This window comes from Schistocerca serialis, chromosome 4, assembly GCF_023864345.2.
Source record: "Schistocerca serialis cubense isolate TAMUIC-IGC-003099 chromosome 4, iqSchSeri2.2, whole genome shotgun sequence".
Taxonomy (NCBI): domain Eukaryota; kingdom Metazoa; phylum Arthropoda; class Insecta; order Orthoptera; family Acrididae; genus Schistocerca; species Schistocerca serialis.
Genome location: NC_064641.1, coordinates 679,661,493 through 679,678,616, shown reverse-complemented (window position 1 = coordinate 679,678,616; position 17,124 = coordinate 679,661,493). Strand labels below are relative to the sequence as shown.

General features: G+C 38.6%; 1 protein-coding gene across 6 annotated transcripts in view; it reads right to left on the bottom strand.

Annotated features, from left to right (window-relative positions):
- LOC126473165 (DNA ligase 3) overlaps positions 1–17,124 on the bottom strand; it is a 651,156-nt gene that overhangs the window by 24,535 nt on the left and 609,497 nt on the right. For 4 of the 6 annotated variants that reach the window (XM_050100039.1, XM_050100040.1, XM_050100041.1 and 1 more), the window contains one exon: positions 11,955–12,092. The exons of 1 other annotated variant lie outside the window; for it this stretch is intronic. In XM_050100039.1, coding sequence (XP_049955996.1) covers positions 11,985–12,092 — 108 coding nt within the window. In that variant the 3' untranslated portion in view covers positions 11,955–11,984. Of the gene's footprint in view, positions 1–11,950; positions 12,093–17,124 lie in introns of all 6 variants that reach the window. One more of the 6 variants, XM_050100043.1, reaches the window with a different exon arrangement.

The window sequence follows — 17,124 nt, the reverse complement described above, 5'->3', positions numbered from 1 at the left end:
GAAGAGGCAAAAATTTGAGAAAGAGGGCTGATTTAACTACCTGGGACAAAGAGACATTCTTTATGTTGTTGAAGTGTGTATATAATTTGTGTACAAGGAGAAATGAGAAAATTGGTATTGCTTATGAAAGGCTTATAGTAACAGTGAGATACTTGGCAACAAACAGATGCTATGCTGATCTCAGATTTTCATCTGTGATATCAATGTCATCGTTGCGCCACGTCATGCTGGAAACATGTCGTGCCATTTGTGAAGTAGTAAAGCGCTTCATCTGGTTTGCACATCTGGTATGAGTCATCTCAAGCGCCGCCACACTTCAAACAGGACGGACATAAGACAATAAAACAGACAATTTTTTTCAGTCTCTGATTCATTCCCACGACGACTTGCCTGTGCAAACACTGTTTGTACAAACAAGTCGGTGCAAATACGAGGGTCGTCCACAAAGTAAGTTCCGTTTGGTTAATAAAACAAACGTGTACAGGTATAGAAAAAATATTTATAGTACAAAAATCTACAACTGTTAAACTACTTTTCTACGTAGCTTCCAAAATTTTGTAAACACATGTCATAGCGTGGCACAAGTTTTTGTAAGCCTTCTTCATGGAAGGTTGCTGCCTGTGTATTCAGCCATGTGGTAACATGTTCTTTCAGCTCGTCATCATCGTTGAAGTGTTGACCACCAAGGACAGATTTTAGGCGTAAGAAGAGATGAAAGTCGCTAGCAGCGAGGTCCGGGCTGTATGGAGGATGATCAAACGTGTCCTAGTGAAGTTCCCGTAAGAGTTATTTGGTCATATTCGCCGTGTGGGGTCGAGCATTATTGTAGAAAAAAACAACATCTTTGGACAGTAATCCTCGGCGCTTGATCTGTTTTGCGCGGCGCAATTTCTTAATGGTTTCGCAGTAAGCATGTGCATTGATTTTTTGGCCTCGTGGTAAGAAATCAATCAGAAAAATGCCTTTCTGTCCCAAAAGACGGTGCACATGACTTTTCGAGATGTCAAGATTTGCTTAGGCTTAACCTTCGTTGGGGATGAAGTGTGCCTCCAATCCATTGATTGCCGTTTTCTTTCAGGGGTGCCCTATGATACCCAAGTTTCATCCCCCGTGACTATCCGAGAAAGAAAACCATCGCCTTTTTCACTGCAGTGTGTCAAAAACTGAAGTGCACTTCCCATCCGTTGTTTTTTTTGTGTTGTTCAGTAAGAATTTTGGGTACCCAACGTGAGCAAAGTTTCCGAAATTTCGGTTTTTGAGTAACAATTTCATGAATTAGTGTTCGTGAGATCTGCAGAACTTCCATGGCAACGGCACTAGGTGTAAACTTACGGTTGTGCTTAATCTTCTCTTCAGTTGTGTGAACCATTTCATCAGTAATCACAGACAGGTGTCCACTTCGTTCTTCATCGTACACTTGATCACGTCCTTCCTTGAACAGTCTGACCCATCTTCTAACCATTGAATCACTCATAGCATTTTGGCCGTAAACCTCGCATATTTGCCGATGAATTTCCTTTGGTTTAATTTTCTCTGCATTTAGGAAACGAATCAAAGATCTGGTTTCACACGCGGCGGCATTTTCAATTACGGCTGACATTATAAATAAGCACTACAAAGCACACGTCGGCAGCAGCGATCTGACAATGGCTTACATGGCTTCTCCTTGAGCCAGAGTAACTGCCGCGCCTGCTCGTAACTGCGATCGTAGCGCTACTGCGGATAGAAATAGAAACCGAACTTACTTTGTGGACGACCCTCGTATCAGACCCTGTAAGGGACCCTTTAAGCACGCACCTCCGGAAAAATCACTTTATTTTCTTTAACCAAGATGTAATGGTACTCGTATTGTGGACCGAGGCACTGTCATGGTGACACAGAAAAGGATCGCTTTTAATCTGCTATCATTGTTTGGTACGTACGTTACTGACTGAGGTACACGTATGTGACAAGTTTAAATTTAAACGGTGCGCCGGGCCGGATAACTTACCAGCGTCCGTCCTAATACGAGCGGTTGGCAAATGCGCTGTCCGATCACACATCTCGGATTAGCTCTTACTACCACTAGGTCTCCTCCAAAGTTTCCACCTACTGGCATACCCTGATGGTGTAAACGGTAACACACTGCCCGCTTTAGGGAGGTCGACGGTTCAACCCCGCGTCCGGCCATCCTGATTTAGGTTTTCCGTAATTTACCTAAATCCCTCCAGGCAAATGCCTTGACGGCACGGCCGACTACCTTCCCCATCCTTCCCTAATCCGATGAGCCCGATGACCTCGCTCTCTGGTCTCCTCCCCCAAACAACCCAACGCAACACTGCCCGCGAAAGGTAGGGACCCAGTTTCGAGTCCCGATGGAGCATAAAGTTTTAAATTGCCACGGTGCTCCTCTCAGCGTATACTCCAGTAATGAATAAAAAACACACTGCCATCCCAGATTGCGTAAAACGTTTGCCTGAACAGTTGCGCTCATTCTTCTGTCGACCAACACTAACTACCTGATGCCAAACCATGAAACCACCTTCATAAAATTTCGTCACAACGACATCTACAGGAAGATACAGGTATTTGCGTGGTCTGGTCCACATATGCCCTTCCGAGTACCCCTAGGTTGCACCAGGACTTGTCACTACACAAAGTCTTCCTCCGTAGCTCCACAGAGCAGCTACGGCGTTGTTGGCACCACTCCAAGTGGCGTAAAGGTCTTCGTTCTGGCAATCAACGACGGACGGTACTGTTACAAACTAACTTATCTGGGCTGCAACGGAAGTTATCTTTATTAATTGACAAAGATTTCACAAGAACTTTATAGTTCAACAGTTCCTATCGGTTAATTTAACAGGCCCTCCAGTGGAATTATTGGGTTTAGTACTTTGCTAATTTTCCACAGTGTCTTCAGCATGAACTTGGGCGCACGTATGTTACGTGAAATTTTCTCAGAAAATTACCTAACATATAGATCCCCTTTACCTTGCGTCAATCGAACTCATACCATGCTTTCCGTCTGACAGATGACATTTCGATAATTGCGTGATGTACGGCAACTCTTAGCGACACACAGTACGTTTTGTAACGTTCCCTGGCAAACTCATGTTATTAAAGAACAAGAGTTTATTTGTACCATATACGCCGCTCTGGGCAAGTTGTATATATCGTAATTATTGAACAAAAATATTACTGAATGTGGTGTAAAAGACATTTGTTATTCTCCTTATATTTTTTGTTGTAATATTTCTCTGTATTTAGGATAGGAATTTTTCTGTATTTATTATGTGATTGTAAAATGTGTCAGTATTTGCGATAGCAGAGATATAAAATGTTGCCAGAAGAGAATAATATCGTCAATTTGCAAAGAAATGTTAATAGTCAGCAATACTATTTAAGCACAATGCATTATGTATTCTTTGGTCTTCTCTGTTCAGAAGCCATTGCGGTAGGACACTGTGAAAGAGTTTTTTACGAATGTGTAGACTTCTTTTGTCTCTGTCTGGACTTAGCCGCCATTAGACGATGCGTTACGAATTAATGTGAGTTGTATTGTTGTTTGATCTAAATATATTAGAGTCTATCAAAAGTGTGAATTATTTATGTAAATTAGCTTGCCCACGTCATCTATAAAATTTCTTTAAGAATTTTTCAGCATTTTTTAGCGGTGTTGCTGGGCTGTGCCGCGACCAACAATAGCAGCGGCGGCATATTTAAAAAATTATCAAACCCGTAAATCGGGAACAGATGCATAAAAAAAAATCAATAGTGAATTAAGAAATTGTTCTTCTTTTTCAGTGATCCTGTGGCTGATAGAATTTGAATTAATTATACGTTTGTGCATTCGTAGGCGGAGAGTTAATGTTAGTTAACATTGAAATTTAAACAGTTTGGTTCTTTAAAATAACTCAAATGCATAGTGAAGTAGGTTTGATCAGTGATAAATGTCGGCTTGGCAATAATTAAAATATTTTCTGCTGATAGAGATAATCTTGTGTTCTATGGCTAGTGCCGGGATAAAATACAGTAAAAATATTTAACAAAAAACCCACTGCATCTGGAAAGTGTATGCCAAGGCCGAATGATTTAAAGGACTCAATTCTCAACCTAATATTCTTAACCAGTTCATATGAGTTCACGTAAATATTATTTTTTCTTTAAATGTACGTAATTCTTAAGAAAGTAAAAATTTTTATTACCACACGAAAATAACAGAGTGGTTCTACAACAAAGTTCGCACGAAAGGAAATTAACTTAAAAGCAAAAGATAAAATTTATTATTTTTCTTTAACGAAATTTCAAATCAATTCCATTCATTTCGACGATTTCGTTAAATTGGCGCCCAACGTGGGGCCAGAATATGCAGTGGCCACTAAATACTCGTGAGATAACTAGGGAATTAATATAGTCGAACTTTGTTGCAGAACACTTAATAATTTTTCTATGTATTGTATGTATTGCGTAACCAATATTGTGTGGTAATACCTGTGTATGATTTTTTGCATGAGAACACTATGTACCCAGAGGCAAGCTGAAGAAGAGAGCTCAATATTTCGAAAAATTAATTACCTACCACAATATCAGGGGGCAGCTGCACCCAAGATAGATCACCAAAAGGTAAAGCTACAGTGTAGTTGTCCTGTGGGTAGTAAAGTAGCCTCAGTGCAGTTTTCTCGGATCATTAGTGGTGTGCTTGTTGTTAGTACTTTGTTTTAAAATAACAGGACATTTAGGTAGTTAGTCATTGTAGTATATAGTAAGTGTGTATTAGTTAATGTCCATTTCTTGTGTGATTATGTCAGTGAAACCTGAGTGTTAGGATATTTAGTTCAGATTTTATTTCTTTTGTTTACTATGGTTAGATTGCGTAGTCAGAAAGATATCAACATGGATAATGAGCAACAGTCAGTAAGTAGTGATACCGAGTTGGAAAGTGGGACACAAAGTAATGTTAGTGACGTAGTTCAGGAAGTACAATGTGAGAATCTGGGGGCAGAAGGACAAGAAATGTTGCCACTGCCACCCAGTGATTCAGTTGATAGCGGAGATACTGTGCCATCCGCAAGCACTGGACACGGACCAGAGAGTGGTGAGGTGTCAGAAGTGCAATCATTAAGAGTTATGTTCGAGCGCATGCTCAATTTCCAAGCTGAATTTGTACGTGTGCAAGCAGAGCGTGATAGAGAACGTGATGCTAAACAAGCAGAGCGCGATAGAGAACGTGATGCTGAACAAGCAGAGCGTGACCAGAGATTGGTAGCTGAATTTGCCAAACAAGCAGAGCGCGATAGAGAACGTGATGCTAAACAAGCAGAGCGTGACCGACGCCTGCATGAGAGGGACTTGCAGTTGATGCAAACTTTAGAAGTTATGCAAAGTGAGATTGTTAGTTTGAAACAAAAATATGAAACCATACCCAAAACGGTGCAAGAATTAAGCGAAAGAGTAGATAGTGTTCAAGTGGCTAACGCCAATATCGTAGAGGAAATCAGTGTCCTGACTAATAGGGTCGAACAACTAGAAATTGACACAACTCAAGTAATTGAGAACAAAGTGATCGAACAAGTGCACAAAGTAGAAAATGAAGTCATAAAAGAAATAGATCAGAAAGTGCACGCCGCGATTGAGGCCAGAGATGTGGGCTCAAGTGCGGATGTGCAGGATCTAAAAAAGATACTCTCGCGCATTACAGTAGTGCCCTCTCTCGTTAGATGTTCCAAGCGCAAGCTTTATCCGTTTGACACTAGGACACAGGTAAATTTGGTTCTATATTTCTAGTTTACATAAATGTCTTTAATTGGCGTGATACGCTTTATTTATTAAGACAAAGTTTGAATTAACACAACCTTTAATAATTTTTGATGCGCTTATGTATGTATTTATGGATTGTAATATGCGCGAGTCTGGCACATGCAAGTGCCCTCTCTCGGCGAAACAATCTGCCTTAGTGCCTTCACACTCGTGTCTCAACAGTTCATAGGCGAAGTAACATTGTTAAACTGTTCGCTTTGATCCTGTGCCCATTACACATGTTGTACAAATGGAGATGATATTTTAATTACTGACGACGCCTTTTGACATAATTGTTTTATTATTCTCCAGTGCATGATGTAATTTTAGTAAGTACTAAAGATTGTGTGCCTGTATTACTTTAGCAATTTCACCGTTATTTAAGCTTCAGTTTCTCACTTTCGTTGATATGGCTTTTCTAATGAATGTGTCTTTCTATTGAGGAAGTTTTACTTCTGATGAAGGTATATTTATATGTACCGAAACCTTGGTCAAGAATTTTAATAAAAAAATTCTATCCTGCAACTGTTTTTGGCTGCCATCCTTTACTGTGAAGAATTTTAACAGTTGCTGCTGCAGCCATGTTTAAAATCTTGAGATAGTGCACAAAGACATTCCGCTGTGGCAGCGGAGTGTGGACCGTCGTCTTGCCGAGATGGAGCTTAGCTTGCGGCATGACGAGGCACGGGCGTATGTCACGCCAGCCAGGTCCAACAATGATAGGCATATAAATACTGCAGTAAAAAATTGCGACTGCGAGACAGAACAGGCAACCAATGTAAGCGAAACAAATAAATGTCATTCCAAAGTAGTGATTGAAGAAAGCTTGATTAGGAACCGACAGTTTCAGATCTTTACAACGGAGAAGAAATCTGTTCACCCTGTAGTGTTTATCAAGGGATTTAGAAACATTTTGCCTAGCGTTTGGAGTCATACCCAGAAAATACAGTTCGTTATGTCCTACATACAAGGAGATGCTGCATTATGGGCAACCGAAGCAGCTGACAGTTGTGATACATATGAGCAATTTGAAAAGGCATTCTTGGCCAAATATTGGTCAACATGTATCCAGGAGAGATTACGGAAGGAGGTATATAATCCAGAGCCGTATTCTCCACGACTAGGCAATTTGCGAAAATATTTCGAGAAGTACATTAATAAGACCCGTTACTGGGACGAACAGATTTCATCCCGGGATTTGATCAGACTTTTGAAATCACACTTGCCGATACATGTAAAGGAAAAACTTATACACGTGCCTGAAAATGATATGGAACATTTCTTGTCTGTTCTGGACTCAATTGACCTGATTCAGGAGGACGTTAAGGCAGCTACTGAACAGGCTAGAAGTAACGGAAACGGTTATAGAAATGATAGAAATAACACGCCTCCACAAAGTAATGGAAACGGCGGAGGTAATAATAGGAGACAAGATTATGCACAAAACGGAAATAGAGGTAGAGACCGGAACGGCAATAGTCCGCCGGTGAATAATGACCGGAAAAGGAGGTTCGATGACCGGTATGAAACAGGTCCACCAAGCAATAGTAGATGGAAAAATGCCAGGGGGCCGAGCAATACTAATACTTATAATGATGCAAACCGAACTTGGCCGCAGAACCAGAGGCCCAGTCCGGACCGGCAAAACAGTGATAGGTATGACAATAACCGACCGCCACCACAAAATGCGCCAATTGCACAACCGTGGCGGCCGACGCAACACAACGTGCACATAGTGGAGGTCAGTGACACAGAGCAGCCACACCCATCCACTAGCAATAATTCAACAAACTAGATGCAGCCGAGATACGCTCTCCATCGTCGGCTGAGGTTTGGAGTGAGAGCAGCCCGACACAGAACAAAACACCGAACAACATCTGTATTCTTAGGTATAATGACGGGGTACAGATGGGAGATGAATTAATAACTGAACCATCCACGTGCGTAAAGGAGCACAAAGACAAGGTACAAGCGATAATAGAGATCAAAATTAACAATATTGATGTGCAAGCGGTCGTAGATACAGGTGCTACTGTCAGTGTTATGAGTATAGACTTATTCAAAGTACTGGGGAAGGAAAGGCGTATGCTGACTTTTCCCGTGAATAATTGTAAAGTCACTGGAGCCATAAGTGCACAGCGACAAATAATTAAACTCCAAGTGCGGGTAGAGATGTATTTAGGGGATGAAGCCATAGCGTGCTCATTCCTGGTAGTAAAGGGTTTAAAGGTAGCCTGCATTTTGGGGGTAGATTTTTTAAGAGAAAGGGACGCAATAATCGACCTTTCTCGGGGAAAATTAAGCTTGATGAATGCTGGTAGGAGCATAGAATTGTCCATGCTCAGATCTGAAGAGGTACCTGTACCTAATTGTAATGCTATTAACATAAGGTGTAGGAATCAGTGGATACTACATTTAGACAATCATTGTCTAGGTCAGAATCTCTATTATCCTGACGTACAAGGTGATCAATTAAAAGCAAATGTGGACGCACTTGTGAACAAAGTATCACAGTCCGAAAATTTGAACTCTATGCAACAGCAGGATTTGGTACAGTTATTATCTAATTATGCAGATGTATTTTCGAACGACCAGGAATTGTTAAGGGATATCAGTACAAGATCGAGGTAAAGCCTCACAAAACTTACTGTCGAGCCTCATACTCCATTCCTTGGTACAAGAAGGAAGTGGTAGCTAAAGATCCTTGAAACAGAATAGCAAGTGGCAATTGGTGTGCAATGGACCTTTTAGAGTAGTAAGTGTGCCACATGAGTGTAGCTATCTCTTAGCAGATCCCCACTCAGGGAGAGTACGGGGACTGTATCCGTGTAAGGATGTAAAAGCATTCCTACAGTGAAAGACTAATAGTCATATATGGACACCATACGTTTGTAAATACTGAGCATTAATGATGTGTGATCTTTAGAGATAATGTACTAGTGTAGAAGTGTTTAGTTATAAGAATATGATTAACATTCTCATGTGTATGGATATTTGTGTTATGTACTCTTTTAATTTGTGTTATCTAGAACATGCTCTAAATGTTTGCACAGATAATCTGATTAGTGCAATTATTTGTAGTGTTAAGCTGTGACAGAGTTCAATCAAAAAGAACATTTTAGTAATGATTAGTTAGTGAACTACATAATTTTCTATGTGCCCAAATTTGAAATATTTCTTGGCACAATCTTTTCTATTATGTGTATGTATGTATATATGTGTAGCTGTCAGATTGACAGATTCGAACCCAGAATAATATCAATAATATGAGGCCCTGAGAACTTTATTATCTCACCACTGTTATTAGAGAAAATAATGCACCCAGTAGTGACCCGAGGGCACCACGGGAGGCAAACTTGTTGCAAATTTAAGTAGTGCAAAGTTACGCACAAAGAAGCTTCAATTGAAGCATGTGCAGATTCAAACAGTAAAAAAAGAGCTAGCCAGATACAGTCCAAGTCAATTTTTGCCTACAGAGACTACACTGTAGTTACGTAGGACGTTGATAGTAAAGTGTGACATGAGTTCAAAGGAGTTATTGAACAATATGCCTGAATCCGGCTGGAGTGCACAAATAAAATCTACTCGAACACGAATATAGATGACTTTTGGGCAAACTAATACCAAATTTTGAATATTTGTTACCATGTACGCAAATATCACACCTTGGTAAAGAGTTACGAATGTGCTATTACAAAAAAAAAAAATTGCACAGCGGACATTGTAAATAAAAATAAAGGAACTTAAACAAAAGTGCAGTATTGTGCGGCAGAGACAGACAGTGACTGTTAAACCTGCAGCAATACGTCACGGAGTAGTTGTGTATAAGTGATAAAAAACTGTATCATCGCCGTGTGTGCAAATGGACAAGGAACTAGCACGACACGAACAGTGAACCGATAACGGACGGTGGATCAAGTTAGTGTCAAACTTTAACTCTTTGTGTGTCAAGGGACGCTAGGAAAGCGCATTGACTACAGAGATACATTTTGACCAAAGGTGAAAACTTGCGTGTGACTAATGACAAGTCATGACATGGTGAAAAATATTGTATGCCCATAAAACGTGTTACTGTGACAACGAAACATTGTGCAAACCAGACTAGTGAAGGCCTACTGAGTAATAACTGCCACTAACTGTGTGCGTTCTTTCCCACAGCAGGAAAAATGCCTATAAGGATAGTACCCTGTTTGTGAACTTGTTGCATGTTTCCTGGAGAACTGCAAGAAGAAGTCGCACGGGCGAGCTGATATCCAACGCGCATCCGGCTACATCAGCTATGCAGCGGCCGCAGCAGCCCGTAGCAGACCAGACAGACAGCCACGCCCCTCCGCGCCGTAGCTGTCAACGCCGGGGGCGGTGACCTACACGGAGTCAGCGCGCCGCGCCGAGCGCCGCTCAACAATCACTCCGCACCGCTCACCAAATACAGCATCATTGACTTTTTTTGAAATGTTCACATAAACTGAATAACATGTCAATGACTTCATTTCGATAAACATTGAACATTTACTATGTATGTCTGTAAGTGATATATCCTAGGACAAGTGACCTTGTAGTGTATCACAAGAATAATAGTGTCACACACAAAAACTTCCGTTGAACTGTATGTGACTGTGATATTGTGTAATTGTGTAACCGTTTGTGACGAACTGCTAATTTAATTCGAATGAATAACTGCTAAAGAGACAATATTGACCATGAACCAACTGGGATGGCTGGGCTCCGGCACAGTTTTGCCCAGGTTTCCTGTTTGCCTACGCCCAAATGGGGGAGCCATGAACTTATATAACCCTGGGACTAAATAAAAGAGCCATTCCGTAAAATATACAAGTGTAAAGAACGTTACTGGCACCATTGTGTCAAAGTGTAAAAACTCTTTGCCAAATGCTGCCAGGGGGCAATGTAACGTTCCCTCGCAAACTCATGTTATTAAAGAACAAGAGTTTATTTGTACCATATACGCCGCTCTGGGCAAGTTGTATATATCGTAATTATTGAACAAAAATATTACTGAATGTGGTGTAAAAGACATTTGTTATTCTCCTTATATTTTTTGCTGTAATATTTCTCTGTATTTAGGATAGGAATTTTTCTGTATTTATTATGTGATTGTAAAATGTGTCAGTATTTGCGATAGCAGAGATATAAAATGTTGCCAGAAGAGAATAATATCGTCAATTTGCAAAGAAACGTTAATAGTCAGCAATACTATTTAAGCACAATGCATTATGTATTCTTTGGTCTTCTCTGTTCAGAAGTCATTGCGGTAGGACACTGTGAAAGAGTTTTTTACGAATGTGTAGACTTCTTTTGTCTCTGTCTGGACTTAGCCGCCATTAGACGATGCGTTACGAATTAATGTGAGTTGTATTGTTGTTTGATCTAAATATATTAGAGTTTATCAAAAGTGTGAATTATTTATGTAAATTAGCTTGCCCACGTCATCTATAAAATTTCTTTAAGAATTTTTCAGCATTTTTTAGCGGTGTTGCTGGGCTGTGCCGCGACCAACAATAGCAGCGGCGGCATATTTAAAAAATTATCAAACCCGTAAATCGGGAACAGATGCATAAAAAAAATCAATAGTGAATTAAGAAATTGTTCTTCTTTTTCAGTGATCCTGTGGCTGATAAAATTTGAATTAATTATACGTTTGTGCATTCGTAGGCGGATGGTTAATGTTAGTTAACATTGAAATTTAAACAGTTTGGTTCTTTAAAATAACTCAAATGCATAGTGAAGTAGGTTTGATCAGTGATAAATGTCGGCTTGGCAATAATTAAAATATTTTCTGCTGATAGAGATAATCTTGTGTTCTATGGCTAGTGCCGAGATAAAATTCAGTAAAAATATTTAACAAAAAACCCACTGCATCTGGAAAGTGTATGCCAAGGCCGAATGATTTAAAGGACTCAATTCTCAACCTAATATTCTTAACCAGTTCATATGAGTTCACGTAAATATTATCTTTTCTTTAAATGTACGTAATTCTTAAGAAAGTAAAAATTTTTATTACCACATGAAAATAACAGAGTGGTTCTACAACAAAGTTCGCACGAAAGAAAATTAACTTAAAAGCAAAAGATAAAATTTATTATTCTTCTTTAACGAAATTTCAAATCAATTCCATTCATTTCGACGATTTCGTTAAAGTTTCAAGAATTTTACTTACTTACCCAGCGACAAATGAACTCTCTGAGACGTCGCTACTTAACCCACACAACCTTATATGGCGATAAAGGCTGCAGTCGTTGAAAACGGATAGAATGCCACAGCCACGATTTTCGTACGTGCTTTGCATCACTCCGTCCAGTCTGTGGAAAATGGAGACGGAAATCGGTTAGTGGCACATATATAGGATGTGAATTATTTTCAAACAAAATTACATGTGCCATTGTAAACGAAAGGCATACGATTATTCGTGAAAGTAGCAACTGAACTCCTTAGGACAAGTTCATTTTTTTTTCAGAATACGACATACAAGATCATCATTTCGGTTATATGCATTTATGTTTTATTTATTTACTCTTTAAACTGTTTAGTACCTAATATAACAAACGTAAAACACAATAATAATAATAATAATTAAAAGAATTTATAAAAAGGTACAGAAAAGGAATAAAACGCTAGTAATAAAGACTTGTTATCATTAGTGCAGTTTGTGAAAGATGCGACAAATATTGTGTCATTTTTAATAGTGGGCAATGCAGCCATTGATTTATTAAACGAAGGCGCCGTTTTCCACTTAGACTGTATTTATTCAGACCCGTTCTTCGTTGCGAAATTAGTTTCACCTTTTATTAAGCTATTGTCAAGTGTTTACCTTGAGCTAGGTGCCACATGAAGGAAGGAAGTATTCAAATGAAATATTTTTGATTTACAAATTGTTTTGTACAGTTCTTGATGAATCGGCAGCTGGTGCGCCAACTATCTAACGAACAGAAGCATATCATGTGAATACGTTGCTGTATTCTAACGTGAGCACATTGTTCATACGTCATTGTTATTACGTACACTGGTATTACGTCACAGTGCAAGAAACTTACAGGAGGAATTTCTCTAAAGAATAAAATTTAAACTGTTTCTGATTTATGACTCCAATTTTTTTTACCTCTGTTCGAAGGTTGTTCAAAGCGAAACATCCAGAAAAGCACACATTTCCTTGCATTGGATAAAGTGGTGTGTTGAATTATAGTAACAAAAATCGGCGACAAAATTTGAATACAACTACAACTTTCATGAACGCTTCAATCTTCGATGACACTTTCTCTACTTTCAAATTAAAAAATGGTTCAAATGGCTCTGAGCAGTATGGGACTTAACTTCTGAGGTCATCAGTCCCCTAGAACTTAGAACTACTTAAACATAACTAACCTAAGTACATCACACACATCCATGCCCAAGGCAGGATTCGAACCTGCGACCGTAGCGGTCTCGCGGCTCCAGACTGAAGCGCCTAGAACCGCTCGGCCACCTCGGCCGGCACTTTCAAATTACTGTTCAATATTTTTCCGATATGTGACAGCCAAATTCGGTACACTACTTTGCTTTCTTTCGAATCTTTCCTCCGACCGATTGTTTGCAACCGACCCCATCTAGAGACTCCATTTCTATAGATGCTGCGCTGTTCCGCATTCAAAACCAAACAACCGAAAAACTCATTGTTAAGCCTAAAATGATTAACCGCGCACTGTCGCAACTCACAGGAGTTGTATTTGTTTTCGTATCGATCGAGACGCAGAAACGATGACCTCACAAGCTGCTGTCAAACCTTTATTTGGTTGCTACTAGTTTCTGTCTACTGTATTCATGGACCATCGTTTGGCACCTGGTAATTACAAACAAAACACGCAATGATACCAAGAGTAAATGACCAAAAATTTAAAAATTATACTAATTCATATTGCATAAAATCAATATGTAGTTGTTGTTGTTGTTGTGGTCTTCAGTCCTGAGACTGGTTTGATGCAGCTCTCCATGCTACTCTATCCTGTGCAAGCTTCTTCATCTCCCAGTACCTACTGCAACCTACATCCTTCTGAATCTGCTTAGTGTATTCATCTCTTGGTCTCCCTCTACGATTTTTACCCTCCACGGTGCCCTCCAATGCTAAATTTGTGATCCCTTGATGCCTAAAACATGTCCTACCAACCGATCCCTTCTTCTAGTCAAGTTGTGCCACAAACTTCTCTTCTCCCCAATCCTATTCAATACCTCCTCATTAGTTACGTGATCTACCCACCTTATCTTCAGCATTCTTCTGTAGCACCACATTTCGAAAGCTTCTATTCTCTTCTTGTCCAAACTGGTTATCGTCCATGTTTCACTTCCATACATGGCTACACTCCATACAAATACTTTCAGAAACGACTTCCTGACACTTAAATCTGTACTCGATGTTAACAAATTTCTCTTCTTGAGAAACGCTTTCCTTGCCATCGCCAGTCTACATTTTATATCCTCTCTACTTCGACCATCATCAGTTACTTTACTCCCTAAATAGCAAAACTCCTTTACTACTTTAAGTGTCTCATTTCCTAATCTAATTTCCTGAGCATCACCCGACTTAATTTGACTACATTCCAATGGCATTTTGCTTTCTGATTACGTATAGTTGCCTTAATATTAAGTTAAATAGGCAAGCATTAGTGTTGTTATTACGTGTCACTAATAAGCTTTTGCTATCCAGGCAGATCTGTATTGCAAAAGGTGGCAGATACACTTCTTGTAAGACAGCTACGTTTATGACACAAGTGACCGTCAGAGATATTACACTGACATATCAGTCTGTCACATACACGCTGTGCTTACTATTAAATATGCGTGCTATATTTCTGCAGGCATTTCTTTGAAAATAGATGCCAGCCATTTCTGGAGTAATATGGTTTTTTATCACTGAACTGAAGCAATTACCTATGGAGAACTATCATTTACTTCTCAATTTTCAGATACTTAAATATCTACAAACGGCAGTCAATTCAGCTGCTTGCATCAGTGTTGTCATAATAACATCGTAAATGATATCTGACCGTTATGTTGTATGTTCATAAGTACACACATTTTGGCATGGGGAAAAGTACATTGTCAAATGGATAAAAACAATTCTGAAATACTGGAAACAATTATTTCAAAGTTTAATTTATGTAAACTATTATCACAAATGACTGTAGGGTAATTCCTAACATTAAATGTTATGTTACACTGAAGTTTCAGCTGCAAGAAAGAAAATAACACTTACGACTGCACATACTATATCTTTTCTTTAAAACGTATAATTGTGTAAAATTTAAAATAACAGTATTTCTTTATACAAAAATGTATGGGAATAAGTTAAAGACACTAACATATAAGTCAAACATCTTTTGGAGTACATCATAAAAGCATATGAGTTATGATGCACCTGTAAAGGCCAACCCAGAACTGAAATTTTCATATTACTTTCGATGCTTGAGATTTTAAAAATCAGTGCAAAGTTAAGCCTCATATTATTTATACTTGAATACTGGTATTTTAGATATCACATGATTTTTTTTCCTGTTGTAGCCCCTATTTGTACATTAATGTCAGTTTCTATTAAAATCTGTTAAAATATTTTATCTTCCATTTGTAGAAGATTTAGCTTAACTACAGACTGAACACTCCTACTTTCCAGTAACCTTCCAAAGTGTGTAGTAAAAGACACATAAGAAATTAACAATAAATTTACACATAGTGTATCCTTTCCTCCAGATGCGTTATTATATAATGTCTAAAATAACAGTGTGTCTTTACATACAAATGTATCACAGAGAGCTATTTTTTTCTTGAGGTAATAACCGAAAGACAAATATATTTTTAACATCTATGGCGTAAATAAAAAAGAATAAATAAGTTACAAATCATTGAAATACGTAGAGCATGCCCTTTCTTATACATTTACATAAAAGATCTTAAAGACAGTTTTTTGTTGGGCTTCAAAATGTTTCAAATGGCTCTGAGCACTATGGGACTTAACATCTGTGGTCATCAGTCCCCTAGAACTTAGAACTACTTAAACCTAACTAACCTAAGGACATCACACACATCCATGCCCAAGGCAGGATTCGAACCTGCGACCGTAGCAGTCGCGCGGTTCCGGACTGAGCGCCTTAACCGCGAGACCACCGCGGCCGGCTGTTGGGCTTCATATTACATGTGTTTTGCATATAAGTATTCTGCTGTTTTAGGTATAATATAAAATTCTCCCTATTGTAGTCCCTATTCATACATTTGTAAAATCTAAAAAATTGTTAAATACGCCTCTCTAACTTATATAAGAGGTAGCTCAGAAATAGGTTGAAAAAATTCCTTTTTTTCCACTGATCACTATAACCATCTAATACATTTGCTTAAAGATATTTTTCATATTTTGTTATTATGTCTATTGCAAAAGACCCTCTTATGGATCAATTATGATTGTCTGCATTATTTATGTTATCAATGAATGTTCCAGAATTGTAATGTAACTGAAACTGCTTGTGTCATTTACCTTCACCAGAGGGGCCACTAACCAGAATAAAAGCATCATATGTGCATATTGTTTATTATGTCATGTCGGGTAATGGCAACACTGATGATTGCCTATTTAAATTAATATTAAGACAATTATGCAGAATGCACTAGAAATAAAAATGATATAATCAGTTTTTTTACAAGTAACAACATATTGTGGTTATGAAGTACACCATTTACTTTTGGTATAAGGCTCTTTTTTTTACGAGGTGCCAGAGCTATAGCCCAAAACTAGTAGCAACTTCATGAAGTTATTAGCAACAGCTGATAGCACAGCTACATAAACACATCTTTCATGTAACATATTGCAGCTATAGAACACCAGCTTACAAAAGTAATACGTATTTGGATCTCATTCAAAACTTTCGTGTAGTCATACATCATTAAAATGCAGCAGTATGGTCTAGTACGCAATAAAATAAAACAGAATAGAATTAGAAAGTTGTAGGCATGATATAAAGGGTAAACAAAACATTTTACTACATCTGACTAAACGACCAACGGATGATAGTTTCGTATGTACATTTTATGTGTGTTACATCTGCTACATATTTGAGTAACTTAAAAATGGCTACAAAGTTGAAGCAGTGCATAATGAAAAATCCACAATAAAGGGATGCTTCAATCCGACTAATAAAAGCACTGCGGCAGGTTATTGTCAGTCTCCTAGAGTGTAGCATGGTCCTCAGAATTTGCGACAGTCAAATGATTTTGTTAAATCAAAGAAGATAAATAGTATCCTCAGCTCATTAACAACCTCTGCAAGTGGCTCCTACACAAAAAATAAGTCACACTTTCTGATGCTGCATCTTTCTT